A 16,084-nucleotide genomic window follows, 5' to 3' on the forward strand; every position below is an offset into this window, starting at 1 on the left:
TCAAGTCCTATTATATACAGTGGCAAATTTTGAAGCCATGTATGGTTGAATCTGTGGATAAAAAAATCCGTGGATACAGCTGGTCAGCTGTACAGTGTTGTCTTCTCTGCAATGGACAACGTGTGCAGCCCTCCTGATGTTGTTGGACTGCAGCTCCCCTCAAATCTAACCAGCCTAGCCAATCGTGATGAATGCTAGGAGTTGTAGTCCTGTAACATCTGGAGGGCCAAAGGGTGCCCAACCTGGATCACAGTGACTAGCAACAAAGCGCAAGGTTTTTAGACCCTTATTGGGCCTTTTCTAGCCTACCAAGGATGAGACCTTTCACATGCAGAGGACATACTGTCTTGAAAAGGTACAGCCTTTCCACTGACTTACCGCCAGGAGACTTTGATTTATTTCTGCCCCTTCCATTTTTGTCTGTCTGTCAGAGTCTCTGGCATCAGCTGCTCTCTCACTGCCAGCTAGATCAATGAAGGAGATCCTGGAAAAACATGATTAATCCATTTAACACCTCCTGTCCTTCCTTTGATGGGTCCAAAGCAAGGCAGCTTTAGCCTCAAGAGCTATGTGATGTATGTTAGACAAAAGAGAATGTAAGTCTTAGAACCAATTATTTATCTAAAACAGTTTTATACTGCTCTTCAATTCTAAATGTACAGAGTGCTTAACAAAAATGATAATGATAAAAGTGATAAGATACCATACCCTACATCACCTGTAGGAATGCATAGCTAAATAATGTCTCCTGGCCTAATCCCCCAAACCAGCAGCTGCTCTAAGCAATTGAGGTCTATTCTGTTGGCGACTGGGTAGGATGGCATTTCAAGATTCTTGCCAGCAATTAAGGCTGTGATAAGGCAGGGTTCATGTCTGATTGTCACAGTCCTCTCACAGGCAGACAGGAGTTTTGAAACACCATCCTGCTACATTTTGATTAAAAGCAGAGCCGATTTCTATTGTTCAAAGCAGCTACTGGCTGTCAAAGTAGATGGGGGTTGCATTTACAACTTCATCACAATTGTGAATAGGTAGAATTAGTGGACCTTACGAATCTATTAATGGAATACAGGATGCCATTAACAACAATATTCAATATTCAAAGACAGTGCAAAAAACCAAAAGAACGGGGGGGGGGGGGAATAAGTATAAGGACAAGGCTATTCTGACCTCCCTTAGAAAGTGTTTCAGAGTCCAGGAACAGTCACTGAAAAGGCCCTCTCTCACGTCCCCACCAACTGTGCTTGTGATGGTGATGGGACTGGAAGAAGGACCTCTCCTGAGGATCTCAGAGCCTGGGCCAGTTCATACAGGGAGATACAGTTTGCCAAAAAGCCTGGACCTGAGCCATATAGGGCTTTATAGGTCATAACCAGCACTTTGAATTATATCCAGAAACAAACTGGCAGTCAGTTAAGCTGTTTCAACAGGGGCATTCTGTGGTCTCTGTAGCCTGCTCCAGTTAACAGTCTGGCTGCAGCTCTTTGGACCAGCTGAAGTTTCCAAAAACTCTTCAAAGCCAGTTCCAAGTACAGATTGTTATAGTAGTCCACATAGGATGTAACCCAGTCTTGTACTTAGCACCAGATTATGTGGAGCACCATGGGCATTTCTCCATGCTGCCTCCAAGGCACTTGGAGACAGTTTTAGAATAATGCGGGGGGGGGGGGGGGGGGGGGGGGAGAGGAGAAACAACCTTGCCTTAAGTCACCAGCACATAACTGCTCACCTCCCAAATACTCTGTTTGTTGGATCTTTAATCTGAATCTGGATAATGGCGTGGGAACGGGAGGAATCCGAGTTTACACCAGTCGCCCCTGTACTTCGTTCCTTCCCTCCTTTCAAAATTACCTGTGAAAAATATGAAGAAAAATATAGTGCATTTTTATATACATCCCAAATTACTCAGGATCTCTAATGTGTCAGAAATTTCAGGTAGCTGAGTCACAAGGGACCAGTTATCAGTCTCAGCCCAGGGACAGAATCAAAATAGTCTACTTTTCCCCTCCAACCCTCAGATAAAACCACTCTGAGCCATAAGAAGAATAAATAAGGAATGCCATAACATAATAGCATAAAGAAGAGACTACAATACCAAAACGATTAGGCACGCACAAAGAGAATTCTTGTCCAAAACCCTGCAAGAAAGTGGCCCCAAATGGGCTGAGATGCAGACCAAAGACCAGGTGGCTCACAAGATGCTTAAGAGAGCAACAGAGGCAGAGGTTTCACATAAACTGTGAAGAGGCAAGGAAAATGAAACCCACCCAGTCAAGCTGGCAAATTGCTTCCCAAACCCCTGTATGAAGATTAGTCAGAGAGTGAACAAGAACAAGCACCACCCACAGAAGTACTGCAGGGGAATGTTACTTGTACCACACAACACTTTACTCCAAATTGTGACAACTTTGTCTGTACCACACAACACTTTGCTCCAAGTTGTGACAACTTTGTGGGTCCCAGATGGCTCAAACAAGCCAGCCATTTTATATTTTCAGAGAAAGGCAAAAGGCACATTCTCCAGTTCCACCCATTCGCCCACTGTGAATCTATTTTCCCATCAGTCATCTAACTTTTCTATGATGTCTTTAAAAGCCTAATAAAGAATGTCTCTTTGCTCAGGCATTTCCCGGTTGATTTTGAAATGTCTGCCTTTTCTTATGAGTCTTCTCTTAAAGCCTGGGGGCAGAACCTGCATCTTACTTTCATTTTCTGTGAAAACAACTAGGCTTGCAGACGCTTTGAAAAATGACAATGATGATGTAGCAGAGGAACAGGGCTTGGTAAACTGTGCCCTTGCAACTTCTAGTTTCCAACACTCCTCACCATTAGCTATGCTGCCAAACGGTGTAGCCTGGTTGTATTTAACATTTGTATTAGAAAAACTACAATATGATCAACTCAGAATCATTAGGAAGATTTTTTGACTTTAAGAGTTGTATGACAGTAGAACAGCTTGCCTTGGAGTGATGGACTCTCCTTCTTTGGAGGTTTTAAAACAGAGGTCGGATGGGCATTTTTCAGGAGTCCCTTAGTTTTCTATTCCCACATGACAGTGGGTTGAACTAGATGGCCCTTGAGGTCTCTTCCAGCTCCATGGGTCTATGAAATATCTCCTATTCAGTCACTGAGCACAAAGTAGCAAAACCTAGCCAATGAGCTTCCCTTATTGAGTGTTATATTCTGCCAGAACATATTTCAGAATTCCAATAAATAATGCAATGACTATTTTTTAAATTATCTTGCTTCTTCTCCATTATTCTGTTTCAGAAAACTTTCTTCATGCAATGTCTTTTACATTCACATGCTTGTCCCTTTGCCAAATGCTGAGTAGTGAGACAATAACAGTTGAATGGCTGATAATGTTTTGATTTGGAAGTTTTCCTGGCATTGTGATCATCATCAAAAGCAAAGTCTTTTCTTATGGCTCATTTAAACTCTTTCAACACCAGCCCATGCAGAACACGCACAAAATTCACAAAGCAAAATACCTTTTGTGAAAAGTTGTACGTGAGCAAAACAGTTTTTCCACCACCAGCCCCATCCCACTCCCAAATTCATGTAAACCAAGGGGTTTACTTAAGGAGCCAGAAAACAAAAGCAGAGGCAAGCAGCTTAGTATTGTATGAAATGCCAATTTGCTCATTCCTCTCTATAGCCAACAGTAAAGAACACACTGCCAAAGCAAACAGCAAATCTGCTGTTAGATTTCCTGGTCAATTGAACAAGGAATAAGATCTCAGGTAAGGACACTCACGATTAGAGTTTGGATCCACTGCAGTGAACAAAGCGCTTTACAGCTCCTATTACATTTACCCTTGCCGACACAGGCTTGATGGGAAGAACTGTCTACACAAGGGAAACTGAGGCTAAACAACTGTCCCACTGGATCCCACTACACAATAGGCATCAAAGCATTATGGGATCCATTAGGCCAGTGACAACCTTTGATCCTCCAGAAATTTTGGACTTCAGTTCCTATAATTCCTGATTGTTCGCCACGTTTGATGGGGCTTTTGGGTTCTGAAGCTCAAAACAGACAGAGGACTAAAGGTTGAGAACAAGATGTTTTGACTTCAGTTCCTGTAATTCCTGACTGTTGGCCAATTTGGCTGGGGTTTATGGGATCTGAACTCCAAAACAAATGGAGAACCAAAGGCTGGAAACCACAGCATTAGGCAATGGAAAGCAAAATCACTGGGACTTCCACAAAGGGTACAATGGGAACTTCCACAATGCAACAGGACACCACACAGGAGGCTCCAATAAACATTGTTGCCATTTGCTAGAAGGGCTGCATGTCATGTCAGGGTCATAGCTACAACAACCTAAGTAGCTTCTGATGCACAATTTTGACCTTAATCTGTAGTTATTCCTTCCAGCATCAAAGGGACTATATCTATCAATTCTTGGGGAGCAGAAGAGCAAGGTCACAGTTGCAATCACATCCTGTTTCTGGAATTCCCATGGGCAACTGGTTGATAACTGTGGGAACAAAATACTGACTAAACAGTCCTTTGGTTCACTCCCACAGGGTGTTTCTTATACTGTTTATTCCAATTACAGGGGTACCCCGGGTTACGAAATTAATTCGTTCCGCCGCCGCTTTCGTAACCCGAAAATCTTCGTAAGGCGAAAAAGCCATAGTCGCTAATGGGGAAAAGCCGCGATTTCGTGCGAAATAGCGCCGAAAAGCACCAAAAATTTTTTCGTAACCCGAAATAACCTTCGTAACCCGGAACAGTTTTTTTAAATGGATTTTTTTCGTAACCCGGAAATTTCGTAAGGCGGCGCATTCGTATCCCGGGGTACCACTGTATACATTTGCTGAGCTTTGTCAAGAATGCTGAATGCACAGGTCATCATCCCTGCTTTTGTATCTGCTCATAGTACCAAGAATCAAGTATGTCAGTCATTGAAAAGACAACAAAAGCAGAATTACCCCAGAATTATTAAGTTTCTTATCAAAATGTAAAATGTAACGACAAAACAAAACACAAATTCCGTGATGCTTGGAAACCAGTGGTACATTACATCACCTGAACACATCCAATGTTATATGGTTTTGGATGCTAACGGTTGGCCCTCATTAGCACTTGGATGGGAGAATACCAGAAGAGTTTAGCAGGGATCTCTTCTGTGTGTCTGTTCCTTCAAATTACCTGCTGACTTATGGTAACCCCCTGAATTTCATAGGGTCTTCTTAGGCAAGGAATACTCAGAGTTGGTTTTGCCAGTTCTGTCTTCTGAAATAGCCTACAACACCTGTCATTTGTTGGCAGCCTCCCATTCAAATACTAATCAGAACTGAGCTTGCTTAATGTCCAATATCTGAGGGGATCTGGTGCCTTCAAGTCATTTAGACCCTTCCAGTTTCAGATACCACAGTTGAAATTACTGTTAATATAACTGTTAGGTTGTTTAAGTGTAAGTGGGCTGCAGTATCCCTCTATTTCAGTCTAATTTATACTGTGGCCAGCTCCTCCACAGTTTCGTTGGAGCTTAAAAGTCCCACGTTCTTTTCCTAAATGCTCAGCTGTTTCCTACAGATCAGCTGGCAGCATGGAAAGATGGCATAGAGGGGAGGATTGGTGGGAAGAGAGGTTTCAGGTGACAGGCTGCAGATAATGTTTGGATGTGCCACAGACCCTAGAAAATTTTAAAACAAGCATGCTGGTGACCAGAATTACCTCTAGAAGCAGGTTGACGGTACTGACTTGGATCTCACGCAGCCCGACTATCTGCACAACACGCTTGCTATCTTCCCTTGCAAACAGTCTACCAAGAAAAACACAGATTAGTTGAGAGAGTGCTTTGGAAACTGGTTCAACAAGAAAACCCACTTATTACATTTTTTTCCATTCTGCCAAAAGTTTTCCAGAAAATGTATTCTTGCAATCAATATCCAACATCTGAATTAAAAATGGGTAAGAAACATAAAAAATTGACCATGATGTCAGATAATCAAAAGCCTGGGAAAGTACAATAAATTTCCTTGAAATCCTAAGCAATAACAGGCAGGGGTCAAGGGAGGACTCTGGGGAGGACTCTAGGGATAACAAGAGACCACCTTAGGTCCTGTACTGGGAGAAAGGCAGGATATAAAATAAATAAATAGCGTAATACAGCTTGCAATGAGAGAAAAGATCCTGCCTTGATGGAGTGAGGGAACTGAAAAATTCAGGGCAAATATTTCCATTTTTTTCTGATGTTTTTTGCCCAGAAAAACTGGGGGGAAATGCATTACAGCATATTTTTTGCAGAATAATGAATATAATGTTTAAGATAAGGTGATCACATATTTGAGCATCCCTGAACAAACTATCTTGTTCAGGTAAGCGTTCCCAGGCATTGTGTGATTATCTATCTGATATTTGATTGGATAGTTGATGTTGATGTTTTTAATTGTTGCCTGCTTATTTTAACCAATTCTGTTTTATATTATTACCTATTGTTTTATACGTATTGTGTAGATTGTATGCCATTGGCAGGTTTCATTTTTATTGATTTGATCATTTGTATGTACAGTGCTATAAAAATAAACTATAATAATAATAATAAATGTGGTATTGTGGTTCGAGTGTTGGACTAGGACTCCAGGGTTTGAATCTCTGCTCATCCATGGAAATCCACTGGTTAACCCTGGGTAAATCACACTCTCCCAGCTAGAGGAAGGCAATGGCAAACCAGCTTTGAACAAATCTTGCCAAGAAAACCCTGTGGTAGGGTTGCCAAAAGTTGGAAATGACTTGGAGGCAAAGAACAACATTCACCTATTTACTGTCCCCAAAATCAAAGCTGATTCAAAGGCAGTTAACAATAATAAATGGGTTCCATTTCAACAATGAAAGGTAAGGATCCATTATTGCATGACCTCTTTCCCTAGTGAACAGTGGAGGAGGAATAACTCTAATTGTACTTGAGATACACAGCCACTGCTAGAAACTGGTTTCATTTTATGTCAACACATTGTCTAGTAGAATTTACAGCTGAAACTTCCCAATGACAGCTCTGTATTACATTTTACACTTGAAAATACAGGTGGAAATGCTTGGTCTATCAAACCAAGACAGTCACTGACATGGGAGAGGGGGATTAATTATATTGATGTTTAAACTGTTAGCTGCTGATTGTACAGTTAGCAACCCAGAGAGATGATTGAACATTCAGTCTTCAATCTCTGCAGGATTCCTACAACATAACATACTCAAGTTCCTGTGCTAGAAAGCAGCTCCTTTGGTATGCAAACATCAACACGTTTCTAAGGTCACCTTGCTAACAGAAAAAGAAATTCTAACATGACAGAGTTCCATATGAGCAGCCTCCTTTTGTGCTGAGAGAAGAGATGCCTGGTGTGGAGTACTTTTTTAAAATCTGTGTGATGGTTAAAAGAGTCAGAAAACGTAGAAGGGTGGGGTGGGCTTTTGATGGATATTATTGAAGCAACAATAGCCAGAAATCCTGTTGATGTAATATGCTACCAGTTACACTTTTTCTAGGGTTTTGTTAGGTCAATTAATATCCTACCTTTCTCCTTGTACAAGATTCAAGGCAGGTTGTGCAATGGTGGTAAGGGAAGACAGGCAAATCTACAGATTCTAAGAAGCAGGAAAACCTGCTCTGCTCACGTTCCTGGATGGACAGTAACAACAGTCTACTGAACTCTTGGGGTCCTCAGGGAGTCTTGGAGAATTATATCACTGCTGTGCATCCAGCCACAGGAATAGAGCTGGACAGTCCCTCATCCTACCCCTGCTTTTCAACAGCCAGTAAATAGCAGTATTGGAGTTGCTGCATCAGCTAAAAGGGGGAAGGGGCTGGGGGAAAGTGTCATAATTATACTAAAGAAACTGTATATTAAGCTCTCTTGATCAAACAGGAGCCCCATTGCCAATTTAACCTGGCAACCCTGCCAGTGTCTCTCTTTTTTCATGACTATTGTGTCAGCAGACTTTTTTGTCCTGTCATCATCAAAAATGACAAGTTACCTTAGTGTAACATATGAAGCGGAGTCCAAGCTATGCCTACAATTAGTTTTAAGGGAAAAGAGTAGACCAAGTTCCACCTCTCTCTCTCTCACTATAGATTGGAGTATTTGGGACTGCAGTTAGAGAGGAACTGCAGAGGAATAGAGAGGAGGGTAGTATGGGGTTCTTGTGGGGGAAGTACTTTCATATGTTTGTGAGGCTTTTCCTCTTGTCTAGTGACAATTGCCCAAAATTGGCTCAATTTTGCCCAATTTTTTAAAAATAATAATTGGGGGAGGAATGTTTAGCAGTACAAAAGTGGGGGGTAAGGGATATATGTGGCTCACTCCTCATAGGGGCTGTCCTCTGCTGTCAGCCTCTGCTTGCTCCTATATTCAACCTGTTGTCTTGTAGGACCAGAAGATATCTGCCAGAGGGGAAGTTTGGTCCTGAATTTCTAGTTGATCATTAAATTGAACATGCATGAAAACACAAACTAAAAGCCCAACTAGACACACCAAAAACACTTCACTTTAAAGTTGTTTAAAGGCTTTCAAAATTTTGTTATCACTTTATCATGCCAAGAAGCTTTCATTCTGTTCAGCTGCATCTGATTTACAGTCCTTGTTTCAAAAGCTGTGTTCTCAATATGAGTACCTCTTCCTTCCATTTAGCAAGTCATAAAGCTGCCCACAGTAGATCTCATAAAAGCTGATCCAAATATGAAGGTCTTTACAAGTTGGGGATGCTTCCAATTGCCTGAAGATATCTTTAGCAGCCAGTGCGTAGAGTCCTGGGTTTTGGTGCGTGCCGATCATAGTGTAGGTCTTACCAGCACCTGTCTGCCCGTATGCAAAACAAGTGGCATTGCCACTGTAATAGAACAGAGAGAGATACCTTAAAAATGGTCTGTTAAAATATAGATGATTAAGATAAAACACACACAATGTTCAAACATAATGATCTTAAAATTAGCTTTTTACTGTGATCAGTAAGTATATCCCCAAAAAGTCTTTCTGTGTTCACTTACTGTTTGTTTTGGCTATACCAGATGCATCTTTAAGAGGCCTGACTATAGTGAATGCAACAGGGCATACTGAAGGAGGTGGATGGTAGGTGTAAGCAAGGATCACCTAGTATAGAGGATTTATGTGAAGTTGATGTAACAAACAAGCAAAAACTGGAAAGCATCCCACTGTTTCCACAAAGAAAAAGAAAACATGTCAAACAATGCTAAAAACTTAGTCTTAAATTAGAAAGCTGACCACATCATACTCTTAAAAAAAAAATCACTCAGAATTTTCAGTCCCTTTCCTTATCAGTGGCCTATCTTTACCTACTTACAAAATATAAAATAAACTATAACCTTTTATGAATAGCCAGTGTGGTATAGTGGTCTGTTGGACTTGACTCTGGAGACCAGGGTTCAAATCCCGGCATGGCTATGGAAAGGCATTGGGTGACCTTGGGCAGGTCACACTATCTCAGCCTTGGAAGAAGGCAATGGCAAACCCCCTTTGAAAAAACTTGTCAAGAAAACCCCATGACAAGGTTGTTGTAAGTTGTAAATTACTTGGATGCATACAACAACAAATTTTATGAACATGCCTTAATCCTGATAGCAAATGATTTTGGATTTCCTAGCTCAGAAAGTTCTGTAGCTTTGCTTGGAAGTAGGAATATACAGGTTACAAGCAAAGTACAAATATATTAATGCTCCTATGCAAATTGATGCCATATATTTACTGCAAGTGTTATTCTTTGGGGATTCTTTATACAGCCGCCTGAAGAAGGCTTCAGCTCACAGTCCAAAATGCACTGGGCTTTTCAGCAATTCAAGACCATCTTTTCAGCATTGTGTGACAATCCCTTTCTCCTCATGGGTTAGAAACAAGACACTCTTAAATTACAGGAGTTCTAACTTTTTTTTAATCTTAATTTTTGCTACAAACCATCAATGTGGGAGAGGGACAAGAGAGAAGGGGGACAGCACACTTTTAAAACCTCCTCTGGGCATGAATCTCTTTGCCATCCTCTGGACCCTCTGGACAGCTTGCAACAGGTTACCCACCCCACTTCTTTCAGCAGAATAATGTCATTTCTCCAAATTTTCCACCCTTCTCAGACAGAAGTGTAACACAAAGTAATGAGGATCACTTCTTGTGCAGTTTGGGGATGTCCTGAGAACATTTCTTATTAATTCAGACCCACAGTTTAATAAACTATGTCACCCTATGTTACACTATACAGTACATAATTTAATGAACTATGTTACACTGAGGCAAGATGGTATGCTTTTTTTAAAACAAATGGTCTAGACAAAAAAAGAAAAAAAGAAAAGAAAAGAAATAAGTGGGAATTGTACTAAGTGGAACGACTTTATAGGAGCAGAGATGCTTTTGCAAGACCACAACCCTCAGTTGTGTTCAGGATCCACTCAGCCTTGTATCCTTCCACTGGTCACTAAAATGAGTCCCCAGCTTGTTGGGGGCAATTAGCTTACACATTGTAAACTGCTTAGGGAGTGCTTAAGTGCACTGATAAGTGGTATAGAAGTGTACATGCTATTGTTATGCTACTGCAATTGCTAAAACCAAGAAAGGAGACAATAACTATAGTGTATGGAACTGAGCTTACTTCCCAGGATGATGGAGCAGAGCAGGCCAATCAGTGTGAAAGCAGGAAATCCAGATTCAATATCCTTCTCAGCAAAAAGCTCATGAGGTGTTCTCAGGAGCCAAGTTACTATTAGTTTATCTTATCTTTCATAAACCAGCATGCGAGAAAGCAGCAAGGAAATCCAAGCACATCAAAGAGTGTGTAGTTCATTTACTGCTTAAGCCAAAACAGGATCACTGAAGCTCCTGCTGAATCTGCCATAACTTTTCTGGGTGGAAAAAGGCAACAACCAATGGATAGCTGCTTCAGTTTTTCACCCTGCATACTGACACTTTATTTTGAATCAGCAGCTGAAATCCAAAATGGCCACAAGAGGCTGCTCTTTTTCTAGCCAAGAACAGCACTAAATTGCAAGAGGTATGCAAGAAAGCACAGTTTAAGCTACAACCATCAGCCTTGGTCTTCCAACTCAGTAATGGACCTTTAGGCAATGAAGTTGTCACAAGAGGGGAGTTATGTGTTCCATGTTAGCAGACTAATCAACAATGGCTGCAGCATTTTGTAACTGAAGTTTCCCAAGCCGTTCAGAAACAGCCCGCCCGCCCCTGAAGCCACTGCAAAACAATATCTCCAAATCTCGTCCCAGAGAGATGCTCCAAAATAATTCTATGGTCAATTAAAAAAAAAAAACCATACATACACATATCTGCTACAAAAATACAGCCTTCTTCATGGCAGTGTGTTCCTTATGAATCACTTTCCTAAGAGAAGCTAAGGTGGCTTCTACAAACGTCTTCAAGAGGGCAATCATGTTTTGTTTGCCCAGGCAGGTAGAATAAATTAAGCTGTGCTATCAACTCTATACTCAAGCACTCATTTTTCTACATATGTTCATGTGTTTTCTTTTGGTTTGTATTGGTTGATATTTTTATGCAGATTGTTCTATGTAACTTCTTCAGATTTAAATTCTGAAATGCCTCTTGAGCCAAATGGAAGGACATACATCTAATGCAGGGTTTGGTAACCTCTCCAAACCATGGAGCTATTTTCCCCTGCCCCCCCCAACCCTGATGGGCTGCTCCCCTCCTCTTCATGCATCCAAAAATGTCCAGCTTCACGGGTGCAACAAATCATTTCAAAGTCATTTCAACAAACATCCAGCCTGTCTTAGGTGAGATGGTCCCAATCTTCCTTCTTTTCTTTTAAAAGGATATTTCAGACTTCAACCAGACCCTTTTAATGACAAATCTTCCTGTATCCTGAAGCTTGTATAGCAAGGAATGTGTAGCTTGCATGTCATAGGAGGCCCCATGGGTGTTTTCAGGGCCCCCAGGAACTCCAGTTCTTAAAAAAAACAACTATTTGGTTTTCAAATGCCCCCAAACTCCATTCTAGTGGGTGTGAGCACTAGACTCTGCTTTCAAGGGGTGTGGCAAGGGAGAAAGGCCTTAAGAACTCCAGCTCCTAAGGCCCCTGGAAAGACCTGTGAGCCTCAGCACTGGACTCTGCTTTCAAGGGGTGTGGCAAGGGAGAAGGGCCTTAAGAACGCCAGCTCCCAAGGCCCCTGTGAAATCACAGAGTGCTCTAAGGGCAGAAGGACAATGTATAAACAGCACAGTGGGGGAAGAGGAGAGAACAACAGGCCACCACACCACCCCAGGAAGAGATGTCTACTACCTCCTGCTGTTGTGTGGGCTTGCTGCTTGCTACCTGCATACACCATCTCACCTGGTGGACTGCTGATCTCAGACTGCTCCTTGCCAGGCCCAGGCCCCAGGTACCCAACCAGGAACACCTGCCCCCCTTGGGAGGGGATAAAGGCTGGGTGCCTGCTGTGATGGGCCTGCCACCGGCCAGGGCAACAGCAAAGGAGAGTCGTCCCTTTGGGGGGGAGCAAGGGAGCATTTGGCTGGTAGGGGAGGGAATATTTTAATATACTGTAATGCAGTTAATTTAACTATATTTGATGTTGATATTTTAGTTAATGTAAGGGGATGAATTTTTAGTTGTGTATATGTTAAATAACTGTTTATGTAATTGATTTTGCATTTTGGTAAACTGCCTTGACCCTTTGGAAAGGCAGGATATAAATAAAATTTATTATTATTATTATTATTATTATTATTATTATTATTATTATTATTATGCCTATTCCCCTTGTCAACACTTTTTGGTTGACAAGACACTTTTCCCCCCCAACAGGAATCAACCCCTGTTGAAGTGGCATTGCCACTTTTCAGGTGAAGAATTTTTTTTTGCCAGAATGTATGATGGGGTCGTGGAGGGACTGCATTTGGGCCATGAGCCACACTTTGGCCACCTATGATCTAAAGAAATGTGAAATAAATGTAACAGGGAGGATTTTAAAAAATGAACAATCATAAAATAACCAACTCATACAGAAAACATAGAAAAGGCTTTGGGAAAAGTTCATGAGGAAAGGAAGAAGGGAGAGCAGAATGAAGTGCATGAACAGAATGCAATGTTAAACGGGTTATTAGCCAAACCATGCGATGACACCCTACCCATTGAAAATGTGTTGGATGAGGGGGTGAGCAGTCTTCATGTATACATCCTGATTGGAACAAGCCTCCCCGAAGACTTCGTCAAAGTAAAACACATGCTGAAAAAAGGAAAAAGGTTGTTGTGTGAAGAGAGATTTCACTCTTTTTGTTTAGCTGTTGTGGTAGCCAAATACAAAGCCCACAGTGTTGGGGTCACATATCAAGCTGAGGCAATGCATGGCCAAATGCAGCCCAATATACAACCTTCATCCGATACAGCAAACTAACAAATTTCAGCAAATAAAGGCCAATGGGAGCTCTCTCTCTCGTTTCATTTTCTACTATACCAAGCAGATGTAACTGGAAATAAAAGTATGGGATGTATCTAAAATTATGATGTAGCGGGTGGGGTGCATCTCAAACCTCCTGAAGTGAACTGATGGACACTGATGATATGGAAATGTGCACATATAGTTATAGCATGAAATCTGGCCCAGAAAAGGACTCACTATTCCAAAATGTTGGGTAAAAAGAAACCTGAACAGTTTCAGATGCAGTTTTTGTTTTATGATTTCAGATCGTTAGCCTTCACACCCTCCTGACCTGTAACTGCTTCTTGCCAGCGGTGTTCAGGATGTCCAGCAACTCTTCTTACAGGGAAGAACTGTGCTGGGGGAATGTGCCTACTGGGCACAAACTTTCTTAAGCTCAAAGACTATAAGAAGGCCTTGGGAGTACAACATCTCTGACATATTTTAAGAATCTGACATACTTGCAAAAATCCCAAGGTCTCCAGCAGACCACTAGGACACAACAGCTGCACCTAAGAAAAGGCTGTCAAGGAAAGGGGTGGCTAATTTCAAATTGGCATGGAGATTAAACCGTCTAGCCTAGATTTATTTTACCTTTTTCCTGAGGGAGATCTGCAATATATGGTATTGAAAGAAAGTCAATCTGAATATGTTCTGAAACACTCACTCTCTTCCAAGTGTCCCAAGGCTAAGCCCTTCTTGAGACAAAAGTTTGCAGTCTAATGGAACCTGAAGATCAAGTAGTTCAGCTGAGGCCATGAGGTTGCCATAATTCTCTACCACAAACCGGGACAAAATGTAGGACAAAATTTAGCCCAAAATGTAGGACAATTGTAGGATAAAATTTAGCCCAAAATGCAGGACATTTAAGGTCCTCCATTTTCTTAAATGTCCTACATTCTGAGCTAAATTTCATCCTACAATTGTCCTAAATTTTGGTCTAAATTTTGTCCTACATTTTGTCCCGGTTTGTGGTAGAGAATTATGGCAACCCTGCAACCTTGCCCACAATGATGTCTGCACCTGGTACTCCTCACATTGGAGTGCTGCAATGGACCATGGCCCTAGGAGTTGCCTTTGCAGACAATTGCAGGGTTGGGAATAATGCTGCCCTCCAGAATTTGTTGGAACTACAAACCTTATTTGCCCTGACCAGCATAGCCAATGGTGAGAAGTGCTGGGAACCGCATCCAACAACATTGGGAAGTCTGCATGATCCCCAACTCTGTTCTGATCCAGTCTGTTTCCAATTTATTGAATGTAACTGATTTTAAACATATGAAATCTTAGGAGACTTTGATTGAAAAGACACCTCATAGTTTTACCACAGACAAACTAAAAAGGCCCATATCAGATTACAGCTTAGACAAAACTCCATTAAAATGAACATAAGAAGGAAAGAAAACTCAAGATGTTCAACAACAATTTGCATTCTGTATCTTAATGTTAAACTGCAAAATGTCTACTGTTTGGACCTTTCTGTTCCTTCTTGCACTTTTTTGTCTTCTATCACTGCCACTGAGCCAGATGAAGAGCTCACAAGAGTTTCTAGAGAGCTGTGGAACTTGCATCCTTTTGTGACATTTTGGTTGGTCCTAATGTATGGGTATTGCCCACCTAAACATCATGGGACAGTGCGGCTTTGTTTTTTAACCATAAAACCTGAAAATTGTCCAGGCTGCCTAGATTTAAAGTTGACATTTGCCTGTGAAACAATCTGTGAGAGTGGTGATTTATTCTTACAATTAAACCAGAACCACAAAGTGTGGTGAAAAATTATCTAACACAGCAATACAAAGCATTCACTAGACAATAAGCACAGCTAAAATCAAATATGTTAGCAGTAGCTGGCTTGGTGTCCTATTTCTGAAAAGGTTTGTATTATGTCATTTCAGAATTTGCCATTTGGAAAATGAACAAGCAGCTGACTTGGTCAAAGCTGAAAACAAACTGACAATTATAGAAAGGATGCTAAAGGGCATATGAAGGTGGAAATCTATTAACAGTCCTGAATTTTGTTGTCTGAAATCCTCGTGTCTTTGTAAAAATTATCTGTCATTTGCCTAAAAAGAGCCAATCCACAACTAAGGGGATGGAGATACCTGCAAGGAAACTTCACTTAGGAAGAGAATCTTTCTTGGCAAAAGCACTGCTTATTCTTCAGCCTACCCAGATGAAATCAGTGACTTTTCCTTAGCCAGATGGAGGAAAATTAAGGTTAATCAAGACAGGAAATGAATGGTACATTATAATTAAGCTGGCCACGGGCCACTGAGATTCTAGTTCATATTCTAAACCAGGGGTAGGCAACCTGCGGCCCGGTGAGGCCTTGGGACTGGCCCCAGCTTGGTCCTGCCGCCGATTGCCGCCAGGGCCTTTGGCCTCTCGCGCGCAGGGGCAAGGAGGGCAATTGTCTATAGACGCCTCAGAAACATGCATTTATATTAACATTTTTTTAAAAATCAGCAAATTTTTTTTGCGTGTCCTCCACTTTTTTAAAAAAAAGTGTCCACCATTTGAAAATGTTGTCCTACATTTGTCCTGGTTTATTTATTTATTTAAATTTTTAAAAAATTATTTAATTTTTTATTTTTTGGCTTCGGCCCCCCAGTTGTCTGAGGGACAGCAACCCGGCCCCCAGCTCAAAACGGTTGCCTACCCCTGTTCTAAACAGCTGGTCTCG

The 16,084-nt window shown here is 41.4% G+C and overlaps 1 protein-coding gene across 1 annotated transcript in view; it reads right to left on the reverse strand.

Annotated features, from left to right (window-relative positions):
- Nucleotides 1-16,084, reverse strand: part of KIF24 (kinesin family member 24) — a 37,086-nt gene that overhangs the window by 9,431 nt on the left and 11,571 nt on the right. The window contains exons 6-10 of the mRNA XM_042455322.1: nucleotides 13,112-13,209; nucleotides 8,625-8,840; nucleotides 5,691-5,778; nucleotides 1,730-1,851; nucleotides 379-484 (exon numbers count right to left, since the gene is read on the reverse strand). Of these exons, the coding sequence (XP_042311256.1) occupies nucleotides 379-484; nucleotides 1,730-1,851; nucleotides 5,691-5,778; nucleotides 8,625-8,840; nucleotides 13,112-13,209 (630 nt within the window). The remainder of the gene's footprint in view (nucleotides 1-378; nucleotides 485-1,729; nucleotides 1,852-5,690; nucleotides 5,779-8,624; nucleotides 8,841-13,111; nucleotides 13,210-16,084) is intronic.

This window comes from Sceloporus undulatus, chromosome 2, assembly GCF_019175285.1.
Source record: "Sceloporus undulatus isolate JIND9_A2432 ecotype Alabama chromosome 2, SceUnd_v1.1, whole genome shotgun sequence".
In the NCBI taxonomy this organism is placed as follows: Eukaryota; Metazoa; Chordata; class Lepidosauria; order Squamata; family Phrynosomatidae; genus Sceloporus; species Sceloporus undulatus.